The sequence below is a fragment of the Lycium ferocissimum genome, chromosome 10, assembly GCF_029784015.1.
Source record: "Lycium ferocissimum isolate CSIRO_LF1 chromosome 10, AGI_CSIRO_Lferr_CH_V1, whole genome shotgun sequence".
NCBI classification, from domain to species: domain Eukaryota; kingdom Viridiplantae; phylum Streptophyta; class Magnoliopsida; order Solanales; family Solanaceae; genus Lycium; species Lycium ferocissimum.
Window position 1 is genome coordinate 43306059 of NC_081351.1, and position 25953 is coordinate 43332011.

At 35.9% G+C, this 25953-nt stretch overlaps 2 protein-coding genes across 10 annotated transcripts; both read left to right on the plus strand.

The window, feature by feature from the left end:
• Positions 1-313: 313 nt before the first annotated feature.
• LOC132033978 (pentatricopeptide repeat-containing protein At3g29230-like) lies at positions 314-8656 on the plus strand. Of its 3 annotated transcripts, none has more exons than XM_059424166.1 (3): positions 314-3519; positions 3694-5174; positions 8520-8656. In XM_059424166.1, exon 1 carries the CDS (start codon positions 342-344, stop codon positions 2166-2168), a length of 1827 nt encoding a protein of 608 aa, XP_059280149.1. In that variant the 5' UTR covers positions 314-341; the 3' UTR covers positions 2169-3519; positions 3694-5174; positions 8520-8656. The 3 variants fall into 3 exon arrangements, with proteins under 3 accessions (XP_059280149.1, XP_059280151.1, XP_059280150.1); XM_059424168.1 differs by having other exon boundaries at positions 314-2467; XM_059424167.1 differs by lacking the exon at positions 8520-8656 and having other exon boundaries at positions 314-2467; positions 3062-3696.
• Positions 7868-15182, plus strand: LOC132033984 (bidirectional sugar transporter SWEET1-like). 7 transcript variants are annotated; one of them, XM_059424179.1, is made up of 7 exons: positions 8621-8695; positions 9607-9639; positions 11414-11450; positions 11568-11682; positions 12799-13078; positions 14492-14611; positions 14798-15182. In XM_059424179.1, the coding sequence occupies exons 3-7, from the start codon at positions 11417-11419 to the stop codon at positions 14945-14947; spliced, it is 699 nt and encodes a 232-aa protein (XP_059280162.1). In that variant the 5' UTR covers positions 8621-8695; positions 9607-9639; positions 11414-11416; the 3' UTR covers positions 14948-15182. The 7 variants fall into 7 exon arrangements, with proteins under 7 accessions (XP_059280158.1, XP_059280162.1, XP_059280157.1 ...); XM_059424175.1 differs by lacking the exon at positions 9607-9639 and having other exon boundaries at positions 7868-8696; XM_059424177.1 differs by lacking the exon at positions 8621-8695 and having other exon boundaries at positions 11587-11682.
• The last annotated feature ends 10771 nt before the right edge of the window (positions 15183-25953 follow it).

Below are 25953 nucleotides of genomic sequence, written 5' to 3' on the forward strand. Positions count from 1 at the left end.
GGGAAAAATAAGAGAAAAAGAAACAAAATATGGAGATTCACTAAGGAGAATCGCGGTATCCTTTGCAAAATATACAAACCATAAAGACTAACTAAAGTAAAAAGAACTAAATTAATCATGTTGGGCCCCGTACATGCACGGGTATAGTTTGCTAGTATAATAACAAATGCTATTAGATAAAACTAACAAATCAAAATTAAGCATAATACGAGGTCCTAACTCATAAATACCGAAAAATATATATCCTTAACATGCAATTTCCTCTTTACTTCTCAAGGACCCCTCTATTAACTGTATTGCCCGTATTGAACCTTTTACATTTTCAAGACCCACACAAAAAAATGGACCAAAAATTACTCCAATTTTTACAAAAATGCAATACTAGCAAACAATTAAAAGAAACCCATCTTCAGATTATTGTTAATGGCTTCACAAATAACAACTTTATAGTACCAAAGTTGATAACTTTTTCCTCAAACCTCATTTCACTTAATTATTCACTTCATATATTTAAAACCTTACAAAACCCAACTCTTATTTCATACAACACTTTGATTAAATGTTTCATAGGAAAGACATTTAAATATGCATTATATACTTATAATCAAATGAGGGTATCAAATATTACACCTAATAGTTTTACATTTACGTTTTTATTGAGGTGTTTTGAGTCTTTTGAGGCTATAAAAGCTGGTGAAGTAGTGCACAGTGAGATTGTGAAATTGGGGTTTGAATCAAGTGTGTTTGCTAAGAATACACTTATGGATTTTTATGCTAAATGTGGTGGGAATTTGGGTTCTGCTCGTAAGGTGTTCGATGAAATGTCTGAGAGAGATGTTGTTTCGTGGAATACGATTATTGGTGCTTATATGATTCTTGGTAATCAAGAATATGCGCTTTGTTTGTTCGAGGCTATGCCGGAGAGGAATTTAGTTACGTGGAATTCGGTTATTGCTGGATTAATGAAGGTTGGGAAAATGGCGTTGGCTCGTTCTGTTTTTAAGCGTATGCCTGAGAAGAATGACGTTTCTTGGAATACGATGATTTCTGGATATGTAAAGTTGGGTGATGTGGAAACTGCTAGAACTATTTTTGATGACATGCCGGAGAAAAGTATAATCTCTTGGACCGCGATGGTGTCAGGATATGCGATGGTTGGTGATTTGAGATCGGCGAGAGAGATGTTTGATCGAATACCAGCGAAAAATGTTGTTTCGTGGAATGCCATGATTGCTGGATATGTAAATAACCACATGTTTGATGAAGCACTTTCGGTGTTTCAGCATATGTTGATTGATGGAAATTGTAAACCCAATCAGACCACTTTGATTAGTGTACTCTCGGCTTGTTCACATTTGGGGTCTCACGAGCATGGAAAATGGATTGAATCTTTTATAAGAAAGAACAAATTTGATTTATCAGTTCCACTAGGAAATGCTTTAATTGACACATTTGCAAAATGTGGAGATATGGAAAATGCAAAAGCAGTTTTCTTAAGGATGGGTCAGAGATGCATAATTACTTGGACTACAATGATTTCAGGATTAGCAGTCAATGGACATTGCAGAAACGCCCTAGAACTCTATGAAGAGATGTGTTTGGAAGGAGTAGAGCCGGATGATGTTGTATTTATTGCTGTTCTTTCAGCTTGCACTCATGGAAGGCTGCTGGAAGAAGGGAAAAGGATATTTTGCCAGATGGTTAATGATTTTGGCATTAAACCACGGATTGAGCATTATGGATGCATGGTTGATCTTCTTGGCCGAGCTGGAAAGTTTGAAGAAGCACTGAGTTTCATTAAGAGCATGCATTTGGAACCTAACACAGTCATTTGGGCTATCTTGCTTTCTGCTTGTAAAATTTATAGAAATGGGGATTTGTTAGAATCCTTAACCAGGAGGATCCTGGAGCAAGAGCCTAACAACCCAAGTTATTTAACATTGATAATGAATTTAAGCTCTTCTATTGGGCTGTGGCAAGATGCCTTGAACATCCGTATAGCTACTAGAGGCCAAGGAATAGAAAAAATTCCTGGTTGTAGCTCAATCCAAATAGGAAATAGTGTCCATGAGTTCTTAGCTAAAGATACAAAGCACCCACAGAGGAAGGAAATCTATAGAATATTAGGGTTCTTAAATGGACACTTAAAATTATGTGAGGTCGAGTGAATTTTAATGGCCATGGCTTCTTAGAGAATCTATAGATAGCAAGATCTTGTAGTGTCCGTTTCTCGAAGGTTACTTTCTTGAATAAACATGATTCTGACATTGGTTATCTTACATGTAACTTGAAGTTGCATGATCATAGAGGATGGACTACTGATTTGAATTAAGTACTCTTGTGAAATGAAATTTGAGATTTCTCAAAGTAAGCTGCAGGGAGAGGAATCAAGTCAGAGAAACTGTGATGTCCAATCATGAGAATAATTTATGCGTCGAAGTTTTGGGGCAATATGAGATGCATGAAGGTATTATTTCTCAGGCCGTGGAAGCATAGCTAAAGTATGTATCAGAATGAATTAAGGGACAGCATTAAAGACTTGTCTGGTTCCTGTTTTCCCTCTGCTTAGATCATCTTGCTTCCTGATGAACATAAACAATGAGTATTTAAAATTATTGGGTGGGGGCACAGAATACTGGACAAGGCAACAAGCATAAGTTGAGCTTTTCCTGTTTTTGGGCTTCGCAGGATTATGTGGCCTTAATGCAAAAATTAACTACCTTAAGAAGGAAATTAACTATGAGGAAAAACTTTTGTGCGCTTAGCAGAATTTAATGTTGTCCTTTTATAGAATATACTTACATTGTTTTAAAATTTAACATATTAGTTCCTGAAGTACAACATCACTATAAGATATGATATGTTGGAGTCAAATGTCTCTGAACATTGCCCTTTCTGGTAAACATTTTAATCCACGCACTTGCACAAACTTTCCTCCAAGTGTACTTCTTAACTTGTTGAGTTTTCTACTTCTGCTCCAAACCCAATTTATACCTGTTGAGTCTTCTCTTTCTGATCACACCCACACCTTAACTTGTTGAGCTCACTTTTTCTTTTCCAGACACACCTTAACTTGTTGAGTTTTCTCTATGTACTCCACACCACACTTTAGCCTGTTGAGCAAATCTGAACTTCTCAAAAATTTGAGCTTATCAGAAAAGGGAGTTTTCAAGTCCTCAAACCCTAAAATGGTCAGACGTGTGAGAGGATGTCAGATTGTACTAAAGAGTTTATAATGGTCCCGGGCTACTTCATCTATTGCCTTAAGATTTTGAATTGGATGCTCATATTCTATCACAGCGTGCTTTAAACTGAATGAAAAAGAGTATCAAAAAGAGATGATATTTGAGCATATAGACAAGGGGCCGAACAACGAAAAAAAGGAGCAGTGGGTTGACTGGAAAGTTGAGACGGATCTAGAGGATGGAAAGATGGAGGATTGGTCAGAAAGTGTTGAAGGATGACTAGATTGCAGCAAATCTAGAGTTTAGGAGGAACTTCTCACTCTTGGAACATGAGGTCGACTGCAAGATTCTCATGTTCTATCTGTTTTTGCCAGGATAACACAGCTACCATTACTACATTAATTGTTTCGTTTTAAGACACCCGTTTTACAACTCTCTATGTTATTTTTCTACAGTACCAGTAGTTAATTAATCAATATACTGATACCATTGTCATTTTACTTATCAGAAATCAAGTCAATCAATTCCCTCACATCGAACAACAGTTTTTGTGTGCAAACACTGTCTCTTTTCCAACTTTCTGTCAAAAATATAGTGCTGAAAGTGGAAGCTGGTTGGAAGAGAATGTGATGGTGGCACTAGTATATGGAAGTTGAAGTACTTTGATTGGTTAGTATGCTGTTCACCATGGTAATAGTAAATCAAAAAATCCTTTTAGCTTTAAAGTCATCTGGTTTTAATGCTGCAAGTACATTATGAACTACCAAACTGATCATGAAAAGCCTGATACTTATGTCAGTTTTGATTTCACTTTCATTATACCTCATGTTTGTATCTTATATTGGTGTTTTCCGTTTATGGAAATGATGCAATAACTCCCAATCCTGCCAGCCACCCCAACCAAAAAGGAAAAAGTACAAAGTGAAAATATAAATACTCCAGTTTGTTGGACATGACCTTCAATTTACTGAGTATAGTTAAATTATAAGAGAATCTGCTATCTTTGAATTTCTGTTTGCTTCAAAGCTCTCTTAATCTCCTCCTCCCCCCCAAGAATTTTTAAAAGAAGATGCCCTACGAGAAATTCAATTGAATACTATCTCACTTGTCATATTTACTTTTGAAGATATAACGAGTATGAGACAAAGAAATAAACAAAAATTGACTAGTCCTAACAGATCCTTGTTGGGAAGTTGAATAAGGAGTTAATAATATCGTGATAGGATCGCCCAATGGCAATGCAGGTTGGGTTTGTAATATCAGATCCATCCTTTCATTCTCATACTGGTTTTTTGTTATGAAATGACGCTGTGCCTTCCAGCCTTACTGCACACAACCTCCAATCTCAGGAAAGAGAAAAGGAAATAGGGAAACATGCTTCAGTTATTGGAGAAAAACCTTCTAATATTGCTGGTAAATCGTAGTTCAATTAAATATAGAATCAGAATAACTTTGACTTTCTCTTTGCTTTCTTGTTTTTTGTCAAATATGCTTCCCAAAGTCTGTTGGTTCTTGTAGTTTCCTTGCAGGCCAGTATCCTCTTCAACTCGCTCCCAAAATGTATTAAGAAAAAATGAAATTCTGCATTCAGATTTTGTTTCTGGTGTTGAAATTGTTGAACCGGACAATGAGTTCGAAAGGAACGTAACACAAGCAGACAAGGGAAGAGCAAAAGTTACAGACTTACGAGTAAACACTGAACAAAGCCTTGTTCAGTCGAGCTAGCAAAAATTGTAGTTCCCGACCAAGTTGAGTTTTCTAATTTCTTCATGGGCTTAACCAAGTGGCATGCACCAAGTTTGACTAGATCATGTTTTATGAAGCATTTTGGACCAGGTGCCTTTTGATATAACCTGGTTGGGTCTGAGATTAAGAAACAGTCATGAGAAGGTCCTCAGAAGCTGAAAATTTCGTCAAAAACCAATTCTTCTGAGGAAATATGGGTGGGAGTGTTAAGTCCAAAAGCTCTTGTTGGCTAATAAAATAATGGTACACCACTGTTTTCTCACTATCTTATCTTCAGTTTTCCCCTCACTAGCTTCTCATTGGATGTTTGTTACATGGATCACACTTTCTTTTTCTGTTGTTCTTTTCCATATAAATATTATTATCAATAAACTTTTCATGGAATTGAGCGTCATAGATCATATCTTGTCAAATATTACAACTAGCTGATGCCATTGCACTTTATTATACAGTTCCAGGTTGCATCTTCATTGTTAATTTAACTAATTTATGGTGTAGCATTAACAGTGATCTATTTATTCTATAAGGTAAATATCTCCATTTTGAAATTTATTACTCCTTCCGTCCCATTTCATATGAGGGTGTTTGACTAGGCACGGAGTTTAAGAAGGAAAGGAAGACTTTTGAAACTTGTGGTCCAAAATGAAGTTAAATTGTTTCTAGCTATAGAAAGGTGTCATTCTTTTTGGGATTGACTAAAAAGGAAAGAGTGTCATGTAAATTGGGATGGAGGGAGTAAAAACTTAGAGAAATTAAAATGCAGTGCTTAAACTGAGCCAGAAAGGTATTAGTTTCGGATATCTTCTATACCATGCAACTCTCGACTTTAAATCATGCAAGTTAGAGAGAATACAAATTAAAGACGGGTTTTCAGCTACCTCCAGTTCTCAATCCAACAGGAACTTGGATTCTCATTGTTCCTTTAACTCAAATACTTCTTGAATCTAGCAAAATTAAGTCAAATAGGACAACACATCGCTTAAACTAACCTTAACCAAATCTTAATCATGCCTATTGTATTTGAGCAATACTGAAAATATCCCTTGATAATGCTTAAATGTTGATTCTAATGATTCTTCAAAGATTTAATCTATGGTAGATTGCCCTATTGAGTCCCCTCCACTGTTCATAGTGTTGTAATCCTGATTATCCAAGCTAAGGATGAATAAGAACTGAGGGTTATATATATATATATATATATATATATATATATATATATATATATATATATATATATATATATATATATAATGCCTATTGTATTTGAGCAATACTGAAAATATCCCTTGATAATGCTTAAATGTTGATTCTAATGATTCTTCAAAGATTTAATCTATGGTAGATTGCCCTATTGAGTCCCCTCCACTTTTAATAGTGTTGTAATCCCAATTATCCAAGCTAAGGATGAATAAGAACTGAGGGTTATATATATATATATATATATATATATATATATATATATATATATATATTTCAAAGGTCTACGTTCGGCGGAGACGATCTAGCACCACCAACTTTGAGCTCTACACGTTTGGGTGATGCCAAAGCTAGAGCAAGGCATGCCAGTGGGCCGCAACAACATAAGGAAGGGCCTGAGAGCAGGATTCCTTACAGGGTGTTCGAGTGTCACAATTAGGTGGAGGCAGCCACCATGTTTGTGAAAGAGAAGAGCCAAACCATTTCATGGGGAGGCAAAAATCAAAAGGGAGCCAAACTACAGAGGTAGGGAGGCATGATCTAAACCAAGCTGAACCGCTAGGCGGAGAGGCAGTATGGGTTTGAGTGGAATTGCATGGAGCAGAAAGATTACGGAGTCGAACCGCGTGAAGCGGGGAGATCCTTAAAAAGGGCGCTTAACTACTTTGTAGGGAGGCAAAGATGGAATTGGGCCAAACTGCAAGGGCAGGGCGGCGATGCTGAGGGTGAGCCAAACCACTTAACGTGGAGAGGCAGATGTGGGAAGTGTGTCGAACCACCGGAGTGGGGAGATACAAGAGTTAGCCGAGGAGGCAGTATGCTGAATCACGTATGTGAGGAGGCGAAGTCAAAGTGGGGTTAGCTAAGCTTTGGAATTGGATGGATTTCCAAGGTTGAGAATGTGGTCTTTCCAGAGCTAGACAGGACTGGGGTACATCGACCGACCGGGGAACCATAGAGATGGGACCAAGTGCCGAGGTACACCGGGAGCGTAAAGGATCTGCCGAGGAAGTGACGGTTTGAGAACAAAGATGTTATTCAGAATGGGCGAAGCTACCACTTTGAGAAAATGAAGCACTCACATGGAGTACGTCCCAAGAACTTGACAAGCGCCGGAGGGCGCAAAGTATATGAGTTGCCAAGGACACCACGGTGAAGCATGGGTCATTTAGGGGCCGTGTTACACGTCAAATGGGACAGAGTGAGTTTGAATAGCTGCTAGTGTCAGTGTGTGGGCAAGTTACATCGATTTATGGGGTCAAGACTTGATTTGTTTATGCAGCGGATATATATATATATATATATATATATATATATCTGAAGGTTAAAACACTAAAATCTCATTCAAAAACACTGAAAATTTCAAATAATACCATACTGCTAGGCACTCTACAATACCACGTCTCAGTAGCTTATCCTTTCCGCGACATGGGAAAGAGTGTTTGGAGCCCTGACCTTCATTGACCCCGATGCAGTAGTGCTGGACCAGTGTTATCAAAGGTGCACTTTAAGCGCGCTTAATCCCTGAAGCGAGGCTCAAAACATGTTGAGCGCTTCACCTCGCTTTATGTGCGCTTCAGTGTCATCATCAAGGCTCTAAGACATACTTTTCCTTGCCAATGAGCCTCTCTTGAAAAGGTGACACTAGATGATTGATATTTCACTTTATCGTAATATTTTTACAATTTCTTTGTCCATATATTTGTCATTCATGCTTATTATTATCAATCTTGGACTAAACATATATCTATTTGTATTTTTGCACCATTGCGCTTTTTTTCATTAAAGCCCACGCTTTATTTGCGCTTTGCACTTAAAGCCCCAGCTAACCTTAGAGCTTTTCTGTGCTTTTCGCTTTTGATAACACTGGGCTGCACTAGTATCTTTTGCTGGTTTTCTTCTCAGCCAAACTTCATTTCCACCGAAAGACTTCCAAATTATGATTTCAAGTCTTAGGTATTTTCTAAGTACTATTTGTTACTTGTTTGGGGTGCAATAAACAAGTTTGGATGACCAACAAGCAGTCTACACAATATGTCTAGGAGTGAGTAGTTATTTATTGAGTGTGGCTAGAACGAGCCTCCACTTGCAACGACGATTACCAAGAGCTGGTGTAATGAGACAACAAGGTACAATAGACAAAGCTTATCCCTGGATGTCACTTGGTTATATCACATGTACTGTCTTCTCCTCACAAATGGTCTTATTGTCCATAAGTGGCATCACATGTGTGCATTTTAAGATTGTTCTTATTGCCTTTTTATTTTTATTTTCATTTTTATGTTGCTTCGGCTATCTTTCAAGATCCTTACTTGAGTGTTAGAGTAGACTCCAATTTTTAGGGCTAGCATGTGGACTGATGTATTATTGTCTTTCATGAGCGAAACTTAGAAAGTCAGGAATCGAAGAGTGAGGCGAGGAATTGATGAGAGGAAACTAGGATGAGCATCAAGCATCATGGAAGGCCTATAGAATCAAAGAACTGATGCGAAGGTTGTCTTTTTGTTGTCAACCAAAATTACTATTCTCGAGAAAGCTGCACTAGGAGTCAAACCGATCTGATATCAGGTGAACCAGATGTCTGCTTCCTTACTCCTAGCTACTATTGGCTAGAAATAAATATTCCTGTATATTGAACTCCCTGTATCTAACATTCAATGCTTTGCTATGCTAAGCTTTAATAGCTAATGTGATTATGAAGTTGAATGAAAATTGACCAATTTATTTAAAATCATGAAAAATTGTTGTCTTTATAGATATCAAAGATATATAATTTAAAACGAGATTAAAAGATTTATTTGAACCTGTGCTGTTATGTGGATCCAAAAATCCAATCTGGTGAACGATGATTGCGAGACAAAGGTGGTAATGGTGGAGCCTCCACCATGGAGGTGATCTTTTCAACTATATTCGTAAGCCATGATAGAATTTAAAACTTGCATTGTCTTTTCAAGAGCCACTAATGCTTTGAAAAGATTTAAATATTTGGTTAAAGATGATTTTTGCCTGTAGTCTTAGAGAAGATTGCCAAGGCCAAGATTTTGAATTCTCTTTTGACCAAAATTGTAAGTGCGTATAAGGAATTTAATGATTTGGAAAGAACAAGAAAAGAAATTTAAAATAAAGGACACAGCTGAACCAATAATCATATTGTTGGATAGTTAAGAATAATTGAAAGACACTTAACTGGAGGGGAGCAAGGTGATCTAGAGTAGTAAGTTTCTGTTACCTTTCTCCTAAGAGATATGTATTTAATTAACCACAACGAAGAAAAGACATGTATTCTTTCGGATTTCTTTTTAATTACTAAAATCACTTTGTATTTCTTCTACTTCCTCTTCTTTTTTTGTGTTTCCTTCCTAATGTTGATCCAATCCTAATAGTTCGAGCAACCTAGTTCTTCTTTATTCATTCGTTTCGTTCATCTTCACTTCCCATTTGTTCTTAGTCGAACTAAACTAATTATTGGATTTTGACGGGAGAATGTAGGTTGCGACATTTTTTTCTCCAGGTAATTAATATTCCTGAATCAAATTGATTAAGAAGTTATCATATATATAACGTTTTCTTCCTTCTATAAAAGTACTCATCCATTCCCTAGGCCTTCCTAATAATTATTTACAATAAGACCGAAAAGAATAAGAGTCAAAAGTAAAAGAGAGGATAGTGGTGGAAAAGAGAGAATGGAATCTTTTTCTTTCATTAACTGAAAAATAAAAGAAAATTATTGGTAATGTTTAACACAAGTTCCATTAGTGGGTATCTTTTTGTTCCTAGAACATCTTAATGCAGATGCTTTTTGGTCACTATGAGGAAGTTTTATTAAAATAGTTCTGTACTTATGCTTTTGCTGAGAATAAATATCACCTTCCAATAAATCTCCGTTCTTTATACTTTCTTACATGTTCTCTGAATCCAAAGATGTTTGAAGAAGCAAAAGAGAGGTGAGACTTTGAGAGCGATTATACAAGTATGTTTAAAGGACAATCTTTTTCCCCCTAAATAGAGAAAATGTTAGTGATTATAAATCTATAGCTAAAGTAAGAAAGTAGGGTTAAACTCACGGGCATATGAGAACTTTTTATCAATCTCGTGGCATATGAGTGTTTTATAACGAAATATTCACAAATATCTTGAAAAATAGTTATTTGATGACAAAAGTTATGTATCTCTTTTTTTTATGGTTTTCTTTTTGATTTAAGATTAACTATTCACCCACTAGTAGAAAAATACTACTATTACTGTTATGTGATAAATACTTTTTCAGTTAATCCTCAGATGATTATTATTGTAATGCCTGATCCACCTATATTTCACCCTTTACAATCCTTACCATCCATGGAAAACAAAATTAAAAAGTAACTTGAGTAACTTTTGGGTGGATTGAGCCCTTGTTGATGCAAACTATCTTGGTCTTCATTCCCTTGGCTTGGGTTTCACTCAAAGTTGCAACTGGACTCACCTGCTTTGGAATGATTTGTAAAAGTAAACATAAACGAGACTCATTATTAAAGCTTGAGTTTGTGATGGATTCACATTATGGCTGAATCATATATAGATCATGAGTTAGGGCTTGACTCATGATATAAGCTTCTGAGAATTTTGAATTTGCAAATTTGTGGAGTTTATGACTCCTAACTGATATGGGTATTGAGGATTCTACAAGAGTTGGTTGATAACTTGCTATAGATGAGTGTTGTTACAGATAAGGTCAAATAAGGTTTGAACCAATAAACTGGTATCAGGGATCGTGAATCCTATGGTATTACGTACTAGATAATTTTTTTGAGTTTTATCAATTGTTAATCCTTAGATATGCATTGTCTCATAGATTTGTTGAAGGAGTTGAGATCGAGTAAATTGGATGATATAATATGAATGATAAATTAAATTCCTATTCCATCTTTTCTTCAATTGCCCAACGAATAACTTCAACATGTCCTAATAAGTCACAATAATCCTAATCAATATAAAATCAATAACATTAGACTAGTTGAGCATATTTTACCACAAAAATACTCAATGGACGATAAAAGTAGGAGTAAATTAACACTAAAACATATATAAATATGCTCAACATCACTGGCCTGCACCATATGCTAACTTTCTCTGGGACATTTCCAGTTTTCTAGCTTGAAAAAAGCATCTCTTCCATGAGAGACATCAAAATTTTCCGCACTGCTTTTGGAATTTTAGGTTCATGCATCTTAATTCTTGTTCTCATTCCTAGTTTTCTCTGAATATTGGTTATTATAACTCTTTTTTCTTTTTTCTTCTTGGAATAGGAGATGTTTTTGGTTTATTACTGTTCATGGCGCCCATGTAAGCCTTCTTGAAAATTTTCTTTATTTTGTTACGTTTGTGTGTGTGCGCGCTCTTTTTGTCTTCTTTTTTGGTTTATTTTTCTCATCAAAACTAATAGAACACTTTAATGATCAGATTTTGACACTACATACAGGATTACATTCAAAAGGATTATTAGGAAGAGATCAACAGAACAGTTCTCTTGCATGCCTTATGTAATAGCTCTGCTCACTTCCTTGGTCACAGCTTGGTAAGTTTCTTCAATTAGCTCTATTGTAACTTGAAAAGCATCTGCTTTTTTCTACCTACCTTGGTCTTTCTCCTATTAATACTTTGTAAATAGTTTTATATCGAATAATTGACCACACTCAGGTCAGAGCTATGGCCAGGGGAGTTTAATCTTCTGAAGCGGCAATGTTACGTGAGGGAAAAATAAAAATCCAATTTTCGCCGCCAAAACTATAGTCTAGTGGTGGTTTCATTGTTCTCTTTCCCCCTTTAGCATCTTTGTTCAAAGGATAAAAAAGGAACCATTTTCTGTTTCAATTCATATGCTAATGAAAAGTTGGGTTTTTCTTGTCATTAGTCAAATTTGAACTTGAAAACAAAACTACATATAGGGTGTGTTATTTTTCACGAAAAATGTTTTCTCTATTTATTTTCTGGCGTTTAGTAAGTAAAAGATATTATTTCAAGAGTATTTATATATAATCTAGACAAACAATATGGTGTCAGGATATGTGGTGATTTTTTTTTTTTTTTTGGGGGGTGGGGGTGGGTGGGGTGTAAGCGAGGAGGGTGGGTGAAGGGGGAGGAGTGGGATAGGCAAGGGTGGGGGTCTTGGGGTAGGGCGGGCATAAGGGGGGTGCAGGAGGATTGTATTGGGGTCGGGGTACGGTGTTTAGGGGTGCGGAGGATACATTTAGTGTGAAATGCTACTTAAGGAACTTGTTTTTCTAGAGGAAATATTTTTCAAATTTTTGACCAACCAAACATGAGAAAATTAGGGAAAATATTTTCCTACGAAACACACCTATAGAGAAGTTGGTGAGACTCAATGGAATATTTATTTAGCTCCGAAATTTCAAGTGAGTTTAGTTTTTGTTAGTGATGGTGTAAAAATGTTAACACAGTCTGGTTGGAGAATTAGAAATAAATTCTATAATAAATATTATTAAATGCTAACCTAGTAAAAATGGTACTAACATGCTGTTACATATTAAACTACACTGATGGTGTAAAGAACTCTTAACTGTTAGTGTATATAATTCAAGTCCAAACATAATATTATCGATCTTTTGCTTTTTTCTTCTTTAAATAAATATTGAGTATAATTTAGGATTCCAACTTTGATGAATGCAAACAGGTACAGTTTACCTTTTGTGTCACCAGACAACCTGTTGGTAACTATCATTAGTTCCATAGGCATTGGCCTGGAGGCAACCTATGTGCTTATTTTCCTCATATTTTCCTCCAAGAAAGAGAAGGCCAAGATCTGCGGATACCTCTTTGTGGTCTTTTCCATCTTCTCATGCCTCGCCTTGGTTTCCATGTTAGCATTTAAGGGCAATAAAAGGAAACTCCTTTGTGGCTTTGCGTACGCAGTTTCTTGCATTATGATGTATGGTTCTCCTCTCTCTGTAATGGTAAGTTTTTCAATCTTCCTCTTGTTTAGATAAGTAACTAGCTGATTCAGTTTTTAGTATACTCAATAGGTACTAGAAGTAAGAAAGTTTTACAATGTCATCCTTTATGATGTTTTTTTGGTTTGAGTTTAGGCATTTCATTTACCTTTAGATGTAGGTTGGTATATTTACTGAATGGATTTATCATTGTTATGGACAGGTTACAAAAGGTATGTTCGTCTATAATCTATTTTTATGTGTTTGCCAATTTAGGTATTTTATCCACCTTTTGCTATCCGTTGGCTAATCTATTAGATTTATCGGTCAATTATGGTAAGTAAATCACTGATTTTATTCAAATATCTTTCCAGTGGACTAAGCCCCGTTTGTTTGCCTGTTAAGATTATTTGAGTCTGATACATATCCAATTATTAGGAAATTTTTCTTTTTATATGAGCACTGGATATTTAGGATTGTTTACTCCTCAATGTCTGAGTGTGTTTAATTATTTTTATTTGAAAATTAATAAAATAAAAATTTAAATAAAATAACAATCAAATGTTATTTTCACAAAATATTAGGGAAAATCTTCATTTACATGGTATTGTGAAAACTGTTTATTTGACTAAGCACGCTCTAAAAGCTAGTTGCAGTGGTAGTTGACAGTAATGGTGGCCAATATTGATGGTTCAGATGTGATGCCTACTGGTGATTGTATCTGGTATAGCTGATCAGGAAAAGTGGTTGGCTGGTTGTGCAATGGTGTATGGAAGGTGGAAGTTTGTGGTGGTGATTGTGAGCAGAGGCGGAGCCAGGATTCGAAGCTTGTGGGTTCGGGGTTCTAATTCTTTAAAATTACTGGGTTCTTAATTAATAATTTGTACATATTTGACAAAAATTTTAATACAAATATATGGTAGGGACAAAAGCTACTGGGTTCGGCCGAACCCACACCCGAAGGGCTGGCTCCGCCCCTAATTGTGAGGCGGAGGCTAGTGATAGAGGCTGTGGTGGCCTGCGGGTCGAGATGGAGGTGGTTATTGGTGGTGGGCTGGTGGCTGTGTAATGGAGGTGGTTGGTAGTTTTGGCTAGTGGTGGAAATGGTTGGCGGTGCTAGTTGTGCAATAGTGGATGTTTAGTGGAGGCTGATGGTGGTTGTTGTGCGGTAGCAATGGATACAATAATGATAAAAGGTCACCTTCACAGAAAACTTTTAAGTATACATCATCTTAACGATTTTATGATTTTGCACTTAAGCTGTCATTCTGACATATTCAGAGTAAGTGATTGTAAAAGAAAAAAAAAACAAATGCACTTAATATACTGAGATTTGAATGATTCAAATTTAGACATTCATAAGTAAGCATGTATTATGCAGTAAAACAAAATACTCTTTTATGTTCTTTTATTTTTATTCCATTTCTCACTTGATAGATGCTGGTGATCAAATCTAAAAGCGTGGAGTACATGCCAGTCTTCTTGTCGCTATCTGTTCTCATCTGCAGTACCTCATGGTCTATTTTCGCCCTCCTTGGAAAGGACCCTTTCATTCTTGTAAGTAGCTTTTATTTGAAGTATTCAGTAACTTTTACGTTGGTCATTTTGTGACTAGAATTTTTGTAAAATTTTCAGAGAATCATGATACTGAAGTCAGTACCAACAAAATAAAGGAATAAAAGATTGAGTTAATAACAATGAGAAATCTTAAGATTAAATCTCAGAGAAGTGTTTATTTTACAGGTACCAAATGTCGTTGGAACTCTATTAGGAGCAGTGCAGTTGATTTTATACACAATTTATCGTGATAACAGAAGGGAAGTCAAGAAAGATGAAATGAATGATGTAGTGGAGATGAGGATTGAAAAACTCCAGGATAAAGAAGCTAGCTGACACCCAAAATGCATGAGAATGGAAATTCATAAATTTCATTCAAATGTACGCAAAGTTTCTTAAGTTATATGCCTACTTAAAAAGTATTATCCTGTAACACTCCGTTTGGATCGATAGTTATGGTTGCTTCTTTCAACTGTCTGGGAGCATATGCAACCACTTACCTTTCTATACCTATAAGAAAATTAAATACTGAGATTGTGGTTAATGCAGTCTTAAGCTTCTGAATGCTCAACTCATACCCAACTATTCATCAGCATTGCGTGCCTCTCGAATCATCTGAGTGGTATTGCTATGTTTTGATATGTCAAATCACCTTTATTTCACTGTATACTTTATAAATGTAGTATGTGGCCTTCTAAAGGTAAATTTCTATGTTCTGATTCGTTGTATCTTGCTTTATTGAGTTCTAAATCAGTGGATACTAACTCGTAAGAACTTTTGTTTTTGCTAAAAAAACTTTTTCAAAAGTATTCAAAGAACCTTTGCATAGGACCTAAATTAGAAGTCTTACCTATTCATGATAACAATTTTGTCCATAGAAGACCCTTTATAATAGGATTTTAGTGAGAGCAAATCCAAGGGAGAAGGAAAATAACTTGGGAATATTTTAATTCGTTTTGTTTAAGTTTTTGGGATGTAATATGTGTTGTTTTTATTTAATTTAATTTTTAAAAAAAATATTCTTACTCAGTGTTTTAGGAAATGAATTTCAACGGATAGGCAACTGTGATGCACGGGAACCCTTTCTCATTTCATGGGAATCTCCAAGTCTGAAATTCAAGGATTTCGTAATACTTTTATACTCCGTTAAATAACCACTTAAAAGTAAAAGAGGATTAGGCGCACTAATATACTTATTTTTTCTTCTTTTTTATTATGTTAGGTAGGATGGGGTTACATTGCAAATCGAAACCTTTACTTTGCCAGGAAATTACACCCAATAACCTTGAAAATGGATGGTCTTGTACTTTTGAGCTCCACTCGCTTCATAATCAAATTTTCAAGGTTAAAGTCAAAATTTACCGTTAAACTTGATTTACCCAATAACCTTGAAATGCGGTCTTGAACTTTTGAGCTCTGCTTATCTCATGAGCAAATTTTCAAGGTTAAAAGTTAAAATTTACTATTAAACTTGATTTACCTGATAACCTTGAAATTTAGTGGTCTTGAACTTTTGAGCTCCGCTTATCTTATGGGAAAATCTTAAAGGTCAAAAGTTAAAACTTATTAAATTTGAAATTTTATACATAGAGTAAGCGGGGTCAAAAGTCCAAAATCATCAAATTTGAAGAACATCCCCGTAAATTACCCTTGCTCAATAATTTGGTCCGCGAAGGTCCTATATTTTGTTATAATGCATTTTTGTTATCTAAAAAAAGCTTTTTCAACACCAAACTCGTCGTCTTAAATAGCCCCTTATCTCTCAAAAAGAAAAAAATTTGGAAACTTATTCTATTAGATTTGGAGCTATGAGATAGTGCTTTAATTTACCCTTTTAAAGTCTTGCAAGTTCTCGAGTTCAATGAGAGAATTCAAAACATTAAAACATCTTCTTGCTTCAAGAAGTAAGTCTCTTCTGGTGTCCTATGTTCATGTAACCATTATGCAATAAGCAATACATACAATCAATTGTTAATATAAAATCTTACACAATTCTTACATACTGTATTGAGCTTCGGAGAATTTGGAACAGGGAACAAGCCATAAAAAACCATCTCAAAATTTGATCTATAGGTATAGATCTTGGGATAAAAAGAAAATCAAATTAATCTAAACAAGTGGTTACTTGTCTCATTGGAGAAGTGTTATTCACTGTGTTCTTAATCAAAATAATTAGACCTGAACTTATAATGCTTAAAGGAAACAAAAACAGTACTGTTTAAATTAAAATTTAAGTTTGAGCCCAAAATTGACCGTGTGTCCTTAAGGGATTTAATCTCTTCACGGTACTTGAAGGATATGATTAATTATGTTCTCCCAGGATAGAACATAATATCTTTACGGGAATAGCGGTGCCTAAACTCTGGCAACGTTCGGATGCAATGGTCGGGGGAGCAAATCACACGACACTACTTTTATTTTGAAACAATACAAAGAAAAGAAAAGAAGACGAATTTGAAATCTGTGCAAAAATCTGAGGCCAGGTCTCATTAAATAGATATATATAACAAATAGGTGTTGTGATGAAAATGTACAACCTAATCTAGTGTTCATCCAAAGTAAAAATTGGTGTGCCTTTCCTAAAAAGATAAGTGACTTTTCGGAAAATAATTACCTTTTAAAAAGAAGCACTAGAAAAAACCTTCATTTTTCATTCGCAGCCAAAACAAAACCCAATAAGAAGTTGGGAAAGAATTAGCTAATAATAATATTGACATCATGGTCAGTTCTCCACATTAGTTATTTAGCATGCTCTTCTGCTGGAGGTGCTTTGGCTTTTGGTCACTGGCCGACCCAATTTTGTGACGAAAACATAGTGCTTTTATCAATCAACTTTGGCTGGTTGGTGAGATATTCATCTCATGACAAATCGAATTACAGATATGATTACACTAAGTATTAGTTTAAGACCCACAAATTAAAGTAAGAATACATCTTATCTAATCTAATCATGGTTAAGTGTCTAAGTTTAAATACATAAAAGACACATATTTTACATTCATTGAATCATCCTTTTATTGAATGATTTATTTAATGAAATTAAAGAGTATACATACCAAAATTTTAACTCTATACATTGTCGCAGTAAGTGTCTACAAGTTTCTTTTTTCTCTTTTACTTTGATTTTACACATAAATTTGTCATGAGCAAAGTTTTATTTTATTTTATCTTATTTCTTATATTTCTTTTAAGAGCGAGTGTTAGACGTGATGCTTTTATTGTCATGTGGTTTAGAGACACCAAATATCGCAAGGAAAAAAGAAAAAAAAAAAATTGCAAGCACAATAAGAAAACATAGTACCAATCAGTTAATGCAGTATCAAATTGTCGTCATGCGAAATTGTGAATACAAACAACAACATAACCGGTGTAATTCCACCGGGTGGAGTCTGCAGAGAGTAGAGTGTACGTACACCTTATCTTTATCTTTTGACGGGTAGATAGGTGTTTCCGATATACCCCCGGCTCAAAGAGAGATGAAAATGCTTTAGGAAATAAGCAGTGTATGTAATAGGCAGTAATAACAACAAGATAATAGAATAACATAGTAAAAGATGTTAGAAAAATATTAGAGATGATCACATTAAGAAGAACAAATAACAAACAAATAAAGTGTAGTAATAACAATAAATATCATACAAAGTTGAAATTGGAAAACCCGATTCAAGGCATGCTATGGATGGCGCTGTCATCAGAGTAGATTTCCGTCGCTATCCCGGTGCAAATAGCAAAGTTACATTCTACTCCCAAGATACAATGAACCACTCAGGAATCTTCTAATGTGCGCTCAAATAGAAGTTCTGGAGAACTCTTTTAATATCTCAACCGCTTTTGTAGAAATTCGGAATAAGAAGAAAAATGGACTCTTGAAGAGAATGACATAATAAAGAGCCTAAAGATCTAGATGGTTTTTATTTTTTGCATAGGGATAGTATTTATAGAAAGTGTCACACCTCTTCATGAATAGATGTACCCCTTAAGATTGGATGACACATTTTCACAATGAATAGGTGTATCCTTTAAAGAATGGGTAACACATCTTCATAATATATTGTGTCTTTTCAAATGTACTTTTAAATTTTGAATCACTCCTAAAATAAATTCCAACAAAAAAAAAATCAAATAGTACTAGAGATAAAAATAAGCAATTCAAAGCAGTATAAAAAGGCATGACGAAATACTATAAAAAGCAAAATAATATGATAATCGAATTATAAGCAACAACAAATAATAACCGGAATCGAAAGATAAGCAACAACAAATCATCTGAAATTGTGAATCCTGAAGATTATTTTTGTTTTAGATATTACTTGATGATTTTATATAGGTTTTATATAGTGTGTATATTGTATATATTTCATTACTTGTACATATAGCAAATTCTAATTAGTTTTTTGTTGATTAGTCCAGGCTGGCCCAATGTAAATACCCGGTCCATTTATCCAAAGTATAAATAGGACTGGGCCCATCTGAATTGGGACTTTTTTCATTTTACTTTCTCTCACAAGGAACGATACACAGTTTCTCTCTTCCTTCTCTCTACAATTAGGGCTTTGTCCCAATTTTAAATTTCCTTCGATTATCTCTTCGTCTTCAAGTTAACATGGTATCAGAGCGGTGATTCCGACTCCTCTCGTTCTCCGCTTTCGTCCGATTGTACCCTCGGGCTTAGATTCTAATTTTTCTGGATGATTCGAGAATGTTCGAGAATTCTGGGGTTTCGATTTTTCGTTTTCGAACCAAACAATGCCTTACTTCTTCAGGTTGCGAAGAAGACCGGTAAACTCTTCCAATTTTCACTCTTTTGAGGATTTTTTTCCAGTTCATAGTTAGGGTTGCTTGTACGATAGTTTTGTAGTGAGTTTTACTTTAGATTCGCATACCGATTTGTCGATTCTCTTGTTGTATTGGTTGTTCTTGTTCTTCCGCATCAATTTTTAGTTACGATGGGTACAAATCAACCTCGAAATGTTCAAAATAATGTTCAAAATTCGACTGGGAATTCTAGTGGTTTTACTGAGTTCACTATAGAACATTTTCACCCTTTTTACATACATCCTTCAGATAGTTCTGGTTTCCAACTAGTTCTTGTTCCCTTCAATGGCACTGGGTTTGTCATTTGGAGGAGTAGCATGATAATTTCCCTATCAACTAAGAATAAACTAACCTTAGTAGATGGTAGGGAGCCTCAACTTGAGGAGAATAGTCCTCTATAATCCTTTTGGGAAAGATGCAACCATATGGTGAAAGCTTGGATAACAAACTCACTTTCTAGGGAAATAGCTATTAGTGTCATGTGCATGACCACTGCCAAAGAAGTCTGGAAGGACATCAATGACGGGTTTGGTCAATCCAATGGCTGCAAATACATATAACTCCAAAGGGAGATAGCATCCACTGCCCAATGTTCCTTAGATATTTTTGGGTATTTCACAAAAATGAAGAGCCTCTGGGATGAGCTCAATTCTTCATATGTTGGACCTGAATGCACGTGTGGTGCCTTGCCCAAATTCATACAAGATCAATAATTGTTTCAGTTCCTGAGTAGGCTCAATGACACTTATTCTACTGTTAAGAGTAATACCTTGATGATGGCTCATCTCCCTACTCTGAGTAAAGTGTACAATCTCCGACGGCAGGATGAAAGTAAAAAAGAAGCTAAGTATGGTATTCCCAGTTTTTCTGGTGACTCAGCTTCCGTCTCTGCTTCTACCAGTCACCACAACTACAATAGAAACACTCAACACAAAGTCTCTTTTGACTCAAAGAAACCTTAGTATCCTTCAACAAACACTGTATGCAAGTATTGTAAAAGGAGTGGCCGCACTATTGATGAATGTCGTAGATTACATGGGTATCTACCTGGTTACAAATTCACTAAGAACAAAAAGGCTGCAGCATCCTGTGTCCAAGTGAACACACAACAGCAGTCTAACTTTGCTCCACCCAGTTTTAACAGTGTCTCTCCTAGTTCTCCCGCCCCTGTACCTTGCAAACAGCCTGATTTCTATGGTTTTAACAAGGAACAATGTAATCAGATCATGTATATGCTATAATAACATCAGGCTTCCCCTTCTCAGCAGAATCAGCCTATGTTTCCTTACCAAGCTCCAAACATGGAAGACTCATCTGGCTTTGCCAACTTTGTAGGATCTTTCTCTGAGGAGGGTAAGTTTGCAGGTATGGTTGGTAGTTGTGGTTTTGTGTTTAGTCAAAATGGCTATACTGTGTGTGCATCCTCTCACTTTGGTGTAAATCCTTGGATTTTAGACTCAAGTGCCACAAACCATATGACACCCCATAAATATTTTTTACACAACCTTACACTTCTATCTAGACCTTTCTTAATTACTCTGCCCAATGGTTACAAAGTAAAAGTAGTTTCCACTGGATCTTTGAAACTAAAGGATAATATTACTCTGCATAATGTATTGTCGGTTCCTGCCTTTCATTTCAATTTGATTTTTGTCTATTAACTTCTTAAACAACTCCAATGCTTAGCAATATTTTCCATTTCTGCCTGTTATTTGCAGGCCCCTTCTCTGAACAAGCCACTGGAAATTGATAGGGCTGCAAATGGATTATACTTTTATCATTATGTAGGCAATTCTACTCCTAGATCCACGTCCATTCCCTGTTTCATCTTGTAATTTTTTAAATTCTGATGACATTATTGACACTGTCCCTTCCCCAATTTCCTCTTGTAATCCAAATGTTCCCATTAATAAAGTGGATCTGTTTTGGCACCAAAGACTGGGTCATATGCCCTATAACAAAATGAAATCTATTCCTTCCATTAGTTCTATTATATCACCCAAACAAACTTTCACACTCCCCAACAAAATGGGGTGGTAGAGAGTGTCATACCCTATTTTAACCGGGGTCAAAATAGTTTATAACATCCGGGTAATTCCGGGGTTATTTAAAGTTAAGGAGTCGCCACCTAATTATTTATGGTGAATTAGGGCACCTAAGGTTAATTAAAATAATTATCTAAAGTTGATTTTTTTTTTTAAAGTCTACGAAACCAAATGATTCTAGGTAAGGGTTCTATTAATCTAAAGGGAAGGTATTAGGCATCCTTTAAGATCCATTAACAATGGTTAACCGACCGGACTTAAAGTTAATTAGGCTAAGTGTAGATATAACATTTTAAATGTTTGGAAAATAACTTATAAATATTGCTAAAGTTTTAAAGTAAAACGTAATAATGTGATAATGTTATCAAAAATAAGATTTGCACAATATAATGGTTGGTATGAAAAAAAGACTTCAAGTATTATTGAAGGTGAACTTGAAGATGTAATGGTTTTCATGTAGGCAATAAGTTTAGCGAATTTGAAACTTTGGATAAAATTATATTACTATGACAATGCCAACCAAAATCCAGTTTTAATTTGAATATGATTCAAAGGACATGAGTTTCCTTTTTGTTGACTTTATTTTATTACATTAGACTAAAAGTATGCATAGTTGAATAAATCTTAAAATAATATTTATAAAGTATACTCGGACTAGTATTTATATGTTAGTGACGTCTCGAAAGTTTTAAGATAGTACCACAAAGCATGGTTCTTTGGTTCCAAATAGGTAATCATGCTAATTTGAAAATCCATTATTCTAACATGGATAAATATTGTGAGTATTATAAATAGCTTGACATAAAAAAAAGATGAGATTTATGGAATTAATTATTAGTTTTCCTTAAGTTAACTACCCGTTATTAAACTAAATCCCACTAATTTGCTAAAGTTCATCTAAATTAACAAGCAAAATGTTAGTCACACAATATATGTTAATATACACAAAAATAAAAGTAGAGGGATAGATATAATGTAAATGGGCTTGGCCCATTTGGGACTGCTGTGGTCCGGTCCCAATGCTTGCTGGGCTTAGCCCGGATTTTTTTTTGTTTGTCTTTTTTATTTAGTGGCGGGACTGATTCGAGAAGGCAGATTGCGTTGGGCTTTTGAACACCGAATATGGAAAAAGCGAGTCCCTCGGACTCGTATGCGAGAGATAAATGGCATGAAATGAAGGAAAAAAGAAGGAGAGAGGGAGGAGAGAAGATGACAAGGGCGAGAGGGTATTACACGAAACGAGCTTTGTTTGACTCCGCCATGGTTGAAAGTGGGCTCGACTAACAGAGTAATGGAAGAGACGAGAGAGACAGGAGCTGTGGCTGAGAGAGAAAATGAGGGATTAGGTTTTTTTCTTTTTTTGTTCCAAAAGGTTTAGAAGATGAAAATGTATGGGCCGGGTCGGGTAAAAGGTGAGGGCTGGAGCGTTTGGGCCATTTATTTGGTCATGAAATTTCGGATAATGGGTTGGTTGTAGGGGTAAAGAAAATAATCAAATATGGACTGGTGGAATTGTGTTTGTATTTTGGGCCATTAATTTGGCTGAAAAATATTGGTCCCTCTTCCTTTATTTTATTATTTTTCGGGCTTCTAATTTAATAACTAGTACAATATTTACTATGTAAAGGCGATTAATAATTAGTATGTAGAAAGTAAAGATTTAATAAAGTATAATTAATTTAACGAGTACAAAATCCGAAAATGAAACGATGATGAGCTATTAAAGTTGTGATAAAGTAATGCTCGTAATGTTGATAGTGAAAATAGCAAAAATGAGAGTAATGATATTAATAATAGCAAAATAAAAAATAGTGGTGAAAATAAAATATTTAGATTGTTAATAAATTTAAACAGCTCCCGGAAATAAATTGGAATAAAGGAGGGACAAAATTGGGTGTCAACAGAGAGAACACAAACATCTTCTTGAAACTTATAGGGCATTACTATTCTAATCCAAACTTCCCCCTAAGTACTGGGGTGATTGTGTTTTGATAGCCACTCACATAATTAACAGATTTTCTTCTTCTGTTCTAAATAACCTTTCTCCTTTTGAGAAACTGTATGGTGCTCCTCCTGATTACACTCACCTTAAATCCTTTGGTTGTCAATGTCTTGCTACCACTCCTAAACCTGGCAAGGACAAATTCCACCTAAGATCCATCCCTTGTGTTTTTCTAGGCTACCCCTCTGGCAAAAAAGGCTACAAACTACTAAATCTCCTTAACCACTCTATTCTTTTCTCTAGAGATGTTGTTTTCTTGGAACACTCTTTTCTTTATGCTTCTTCCTCTGAACATGTGTTTCCTGATTCTTCACATGCAGACTCATCTGTCCCTTCCTCTTCCATTTCCCTACCTTCCATCATTCCACTAGTTCTGCCCCATTCTCCTTCTTCTATGCCTCCTCCTCCACCTCTTCCCAACTCTTCCACTTCCTCCATTCCCACTCGACAATCTAGCTGACCACATCACACTCCTTCATATCTCTCAGACTACATTTGTTCCTCAGTCCTTCCTTCCTCAACTCTACCTTTAGATTCCAAGATTTCATCTAGTGAGATACACATGCATGAACCTCAGAACTTCCAGCAGGCTGCAGCTCATCCTGCCTGGCATCTCAGGAATTCAAAGCTTTGGAAGCAAATAAGACTTGGAAACTGGTCCCTTTACCTCCCCACAAAAAGCCCATATCTTGTAAGTGGGTCTACAAAATAAAACAGAGGTCTAATGAGTCTGTGGAGAGGTACAAAGCCAGGTTAGTGGTCAGAGGTGACACCCAAAAAGAAGGTATTGATTACACAGAAACCTTCTCCCCTGTTGTTAAATTTACTACCATTAAATGCCTTTTACCTCTTGCTGTCAAAAAGGCTTGGACAGTTTAACAACTGGATGTCAATAATGCCTTTCTTCATGGGATCTCCATGAAGAAGTTTACATGAAGATCCCACCTGGTATGCAGGACCAATCATCTGATTCCACCTCTACTCCTTTAGTTTGTAGACTTAGAAAGTCTTTGTATGGCCTTAAACAGGCTTCCAGGCAGTGGTTCTCAAAGCTGTCTGAAGGTCTGTCTTCTAAAGGCTACATTTCAGGCAAGAATAACTACTCCTTATTCACCAAATCTACCAATGGTTCCCTTACTGTCCTGGCTGTTTTTGTAGATGATATCCTCTTAGCAGGAGATAATGTATCTAAACTAGATAGCCTAAAAGCTTACTTGGATGATCAGGTTAGGATAAAAGATTTGGGGTCTGTTCATTATTTTTTGGGTTTGGAACTGACTTCACATCCCCAAGGATACATCATGTCTCAACATAAGTTCACTAATGATTTACTAGCTGAGTTTCATTGTGATCAGTTTACTCCAGTTGGTGCTCCTCTTGATCCTTCTATCAAGCTCATCCCTAATATGAAAGCACCTTTGACTGATCCCAGCTTGTATAGAAGGCTGGTTGGCAAGTTGAATTTCCTTCAACACACTAGACCAGATATTTCGTTCTCAGTCCAGTATTTGAGTCAATTCCTCCAGGCTCCTCAGGTCCCTCATATGCTGGTTGGTTTGCATATTTTGCGATACTTATTGAATGATCCTGCATTGGGTATTCTACTGTCCAGTTCTGCTGATTTTTCCTTGAAGGCCTTTTCTGACTCTAATTGGGCAGCCTGTGCTCTTTCAAGAAGGTCTGTTACTGGTTTTTTCCTTACTTTGGATGGTTCCCCTATTTCATAGAAGAGTAAAAAGCAGCCCACGGTCTCACTTTCTTCAGCATAAGCTAAGTACCGGACCCTCAGGAAGGTTGTAGCTGAAATTTCCTGGTTGGTCTGATTATTAGCTGATCTGGGGCTTTCCATATCTTAACCTGTTCCAATTTATTGTGACAGTCAGGCCGCACTCCATATTGCGCGGAATCCTGTATTTCATGAGCGCACGAAGCATATCGAGATCGACTGCCTATCATCAGGCCTCATATCCTTACACTTTGTTCCTTCTTCAAATCAGTTGGCTGATATATTCACCAAGTCCCTTCCAGGCTGCACTCACAAGCCTCTACTTGGCAAGCTTGGACCGGTTACACCCTCCAACTTGACGGGGGTGTTGGAGATATTACTTGATGATTTTATATAGGTTTTATATAGTGTGTATATTGTGTATATTTCATTCCTTGTACATATAACAAATTCTGATTAGTTTTTAGTTGATTAGTCCAGGCTGGCCCAATGTAAATACCCGGTCCATTTATCCAAAGTATAAATAGGACTGGGCCCATCTGAATTGGGACTTTTGTCATTTTACTTTCTCTCACAAGGAATGATACACGGTTTCTCTCTTCCTTCTCTCTACAATTAGGGCTTTGTCCCAATTTTAAACTTCCTTCGATTATCTCTTCGTCTTCAAGTTAACAATTTTTGTGCATATGTTTTTTTTTTCTTTTCTTTTGAGTACTTTTCCCACTACTATATGAGTTTTAGTTTCACTATTGTT

Coding starts and splice junctions, on each gene's coding strand:
- LOC132033978 (XM_059424166.1), top strand. CDS start 342: ATGGACCAAAAATTACTCCAATTTTTACAAAAATGCAATACTAGCAAA.
- LOC132033984 (XM_059424173.1), top strand. CDS start 11,282: ATGAGAGACATCAAAATTTTCCGCACTGCTTTTGGAATTTTAG. Junction 11,325..11,413: donor CACTGCTTTTGGAATTTTAG/GTTCATGCATCT, acceptor TTCTTGGAATAG/GAGATGTTTTTGGTTTATTA. Junction 13,079..14,491: donor GTTCTCCTCTCTCTGTAATG/GTAAGTTTTTCA, acceptor CTCACTTGATAG/ATGCTGGTGATCAAATCTAA.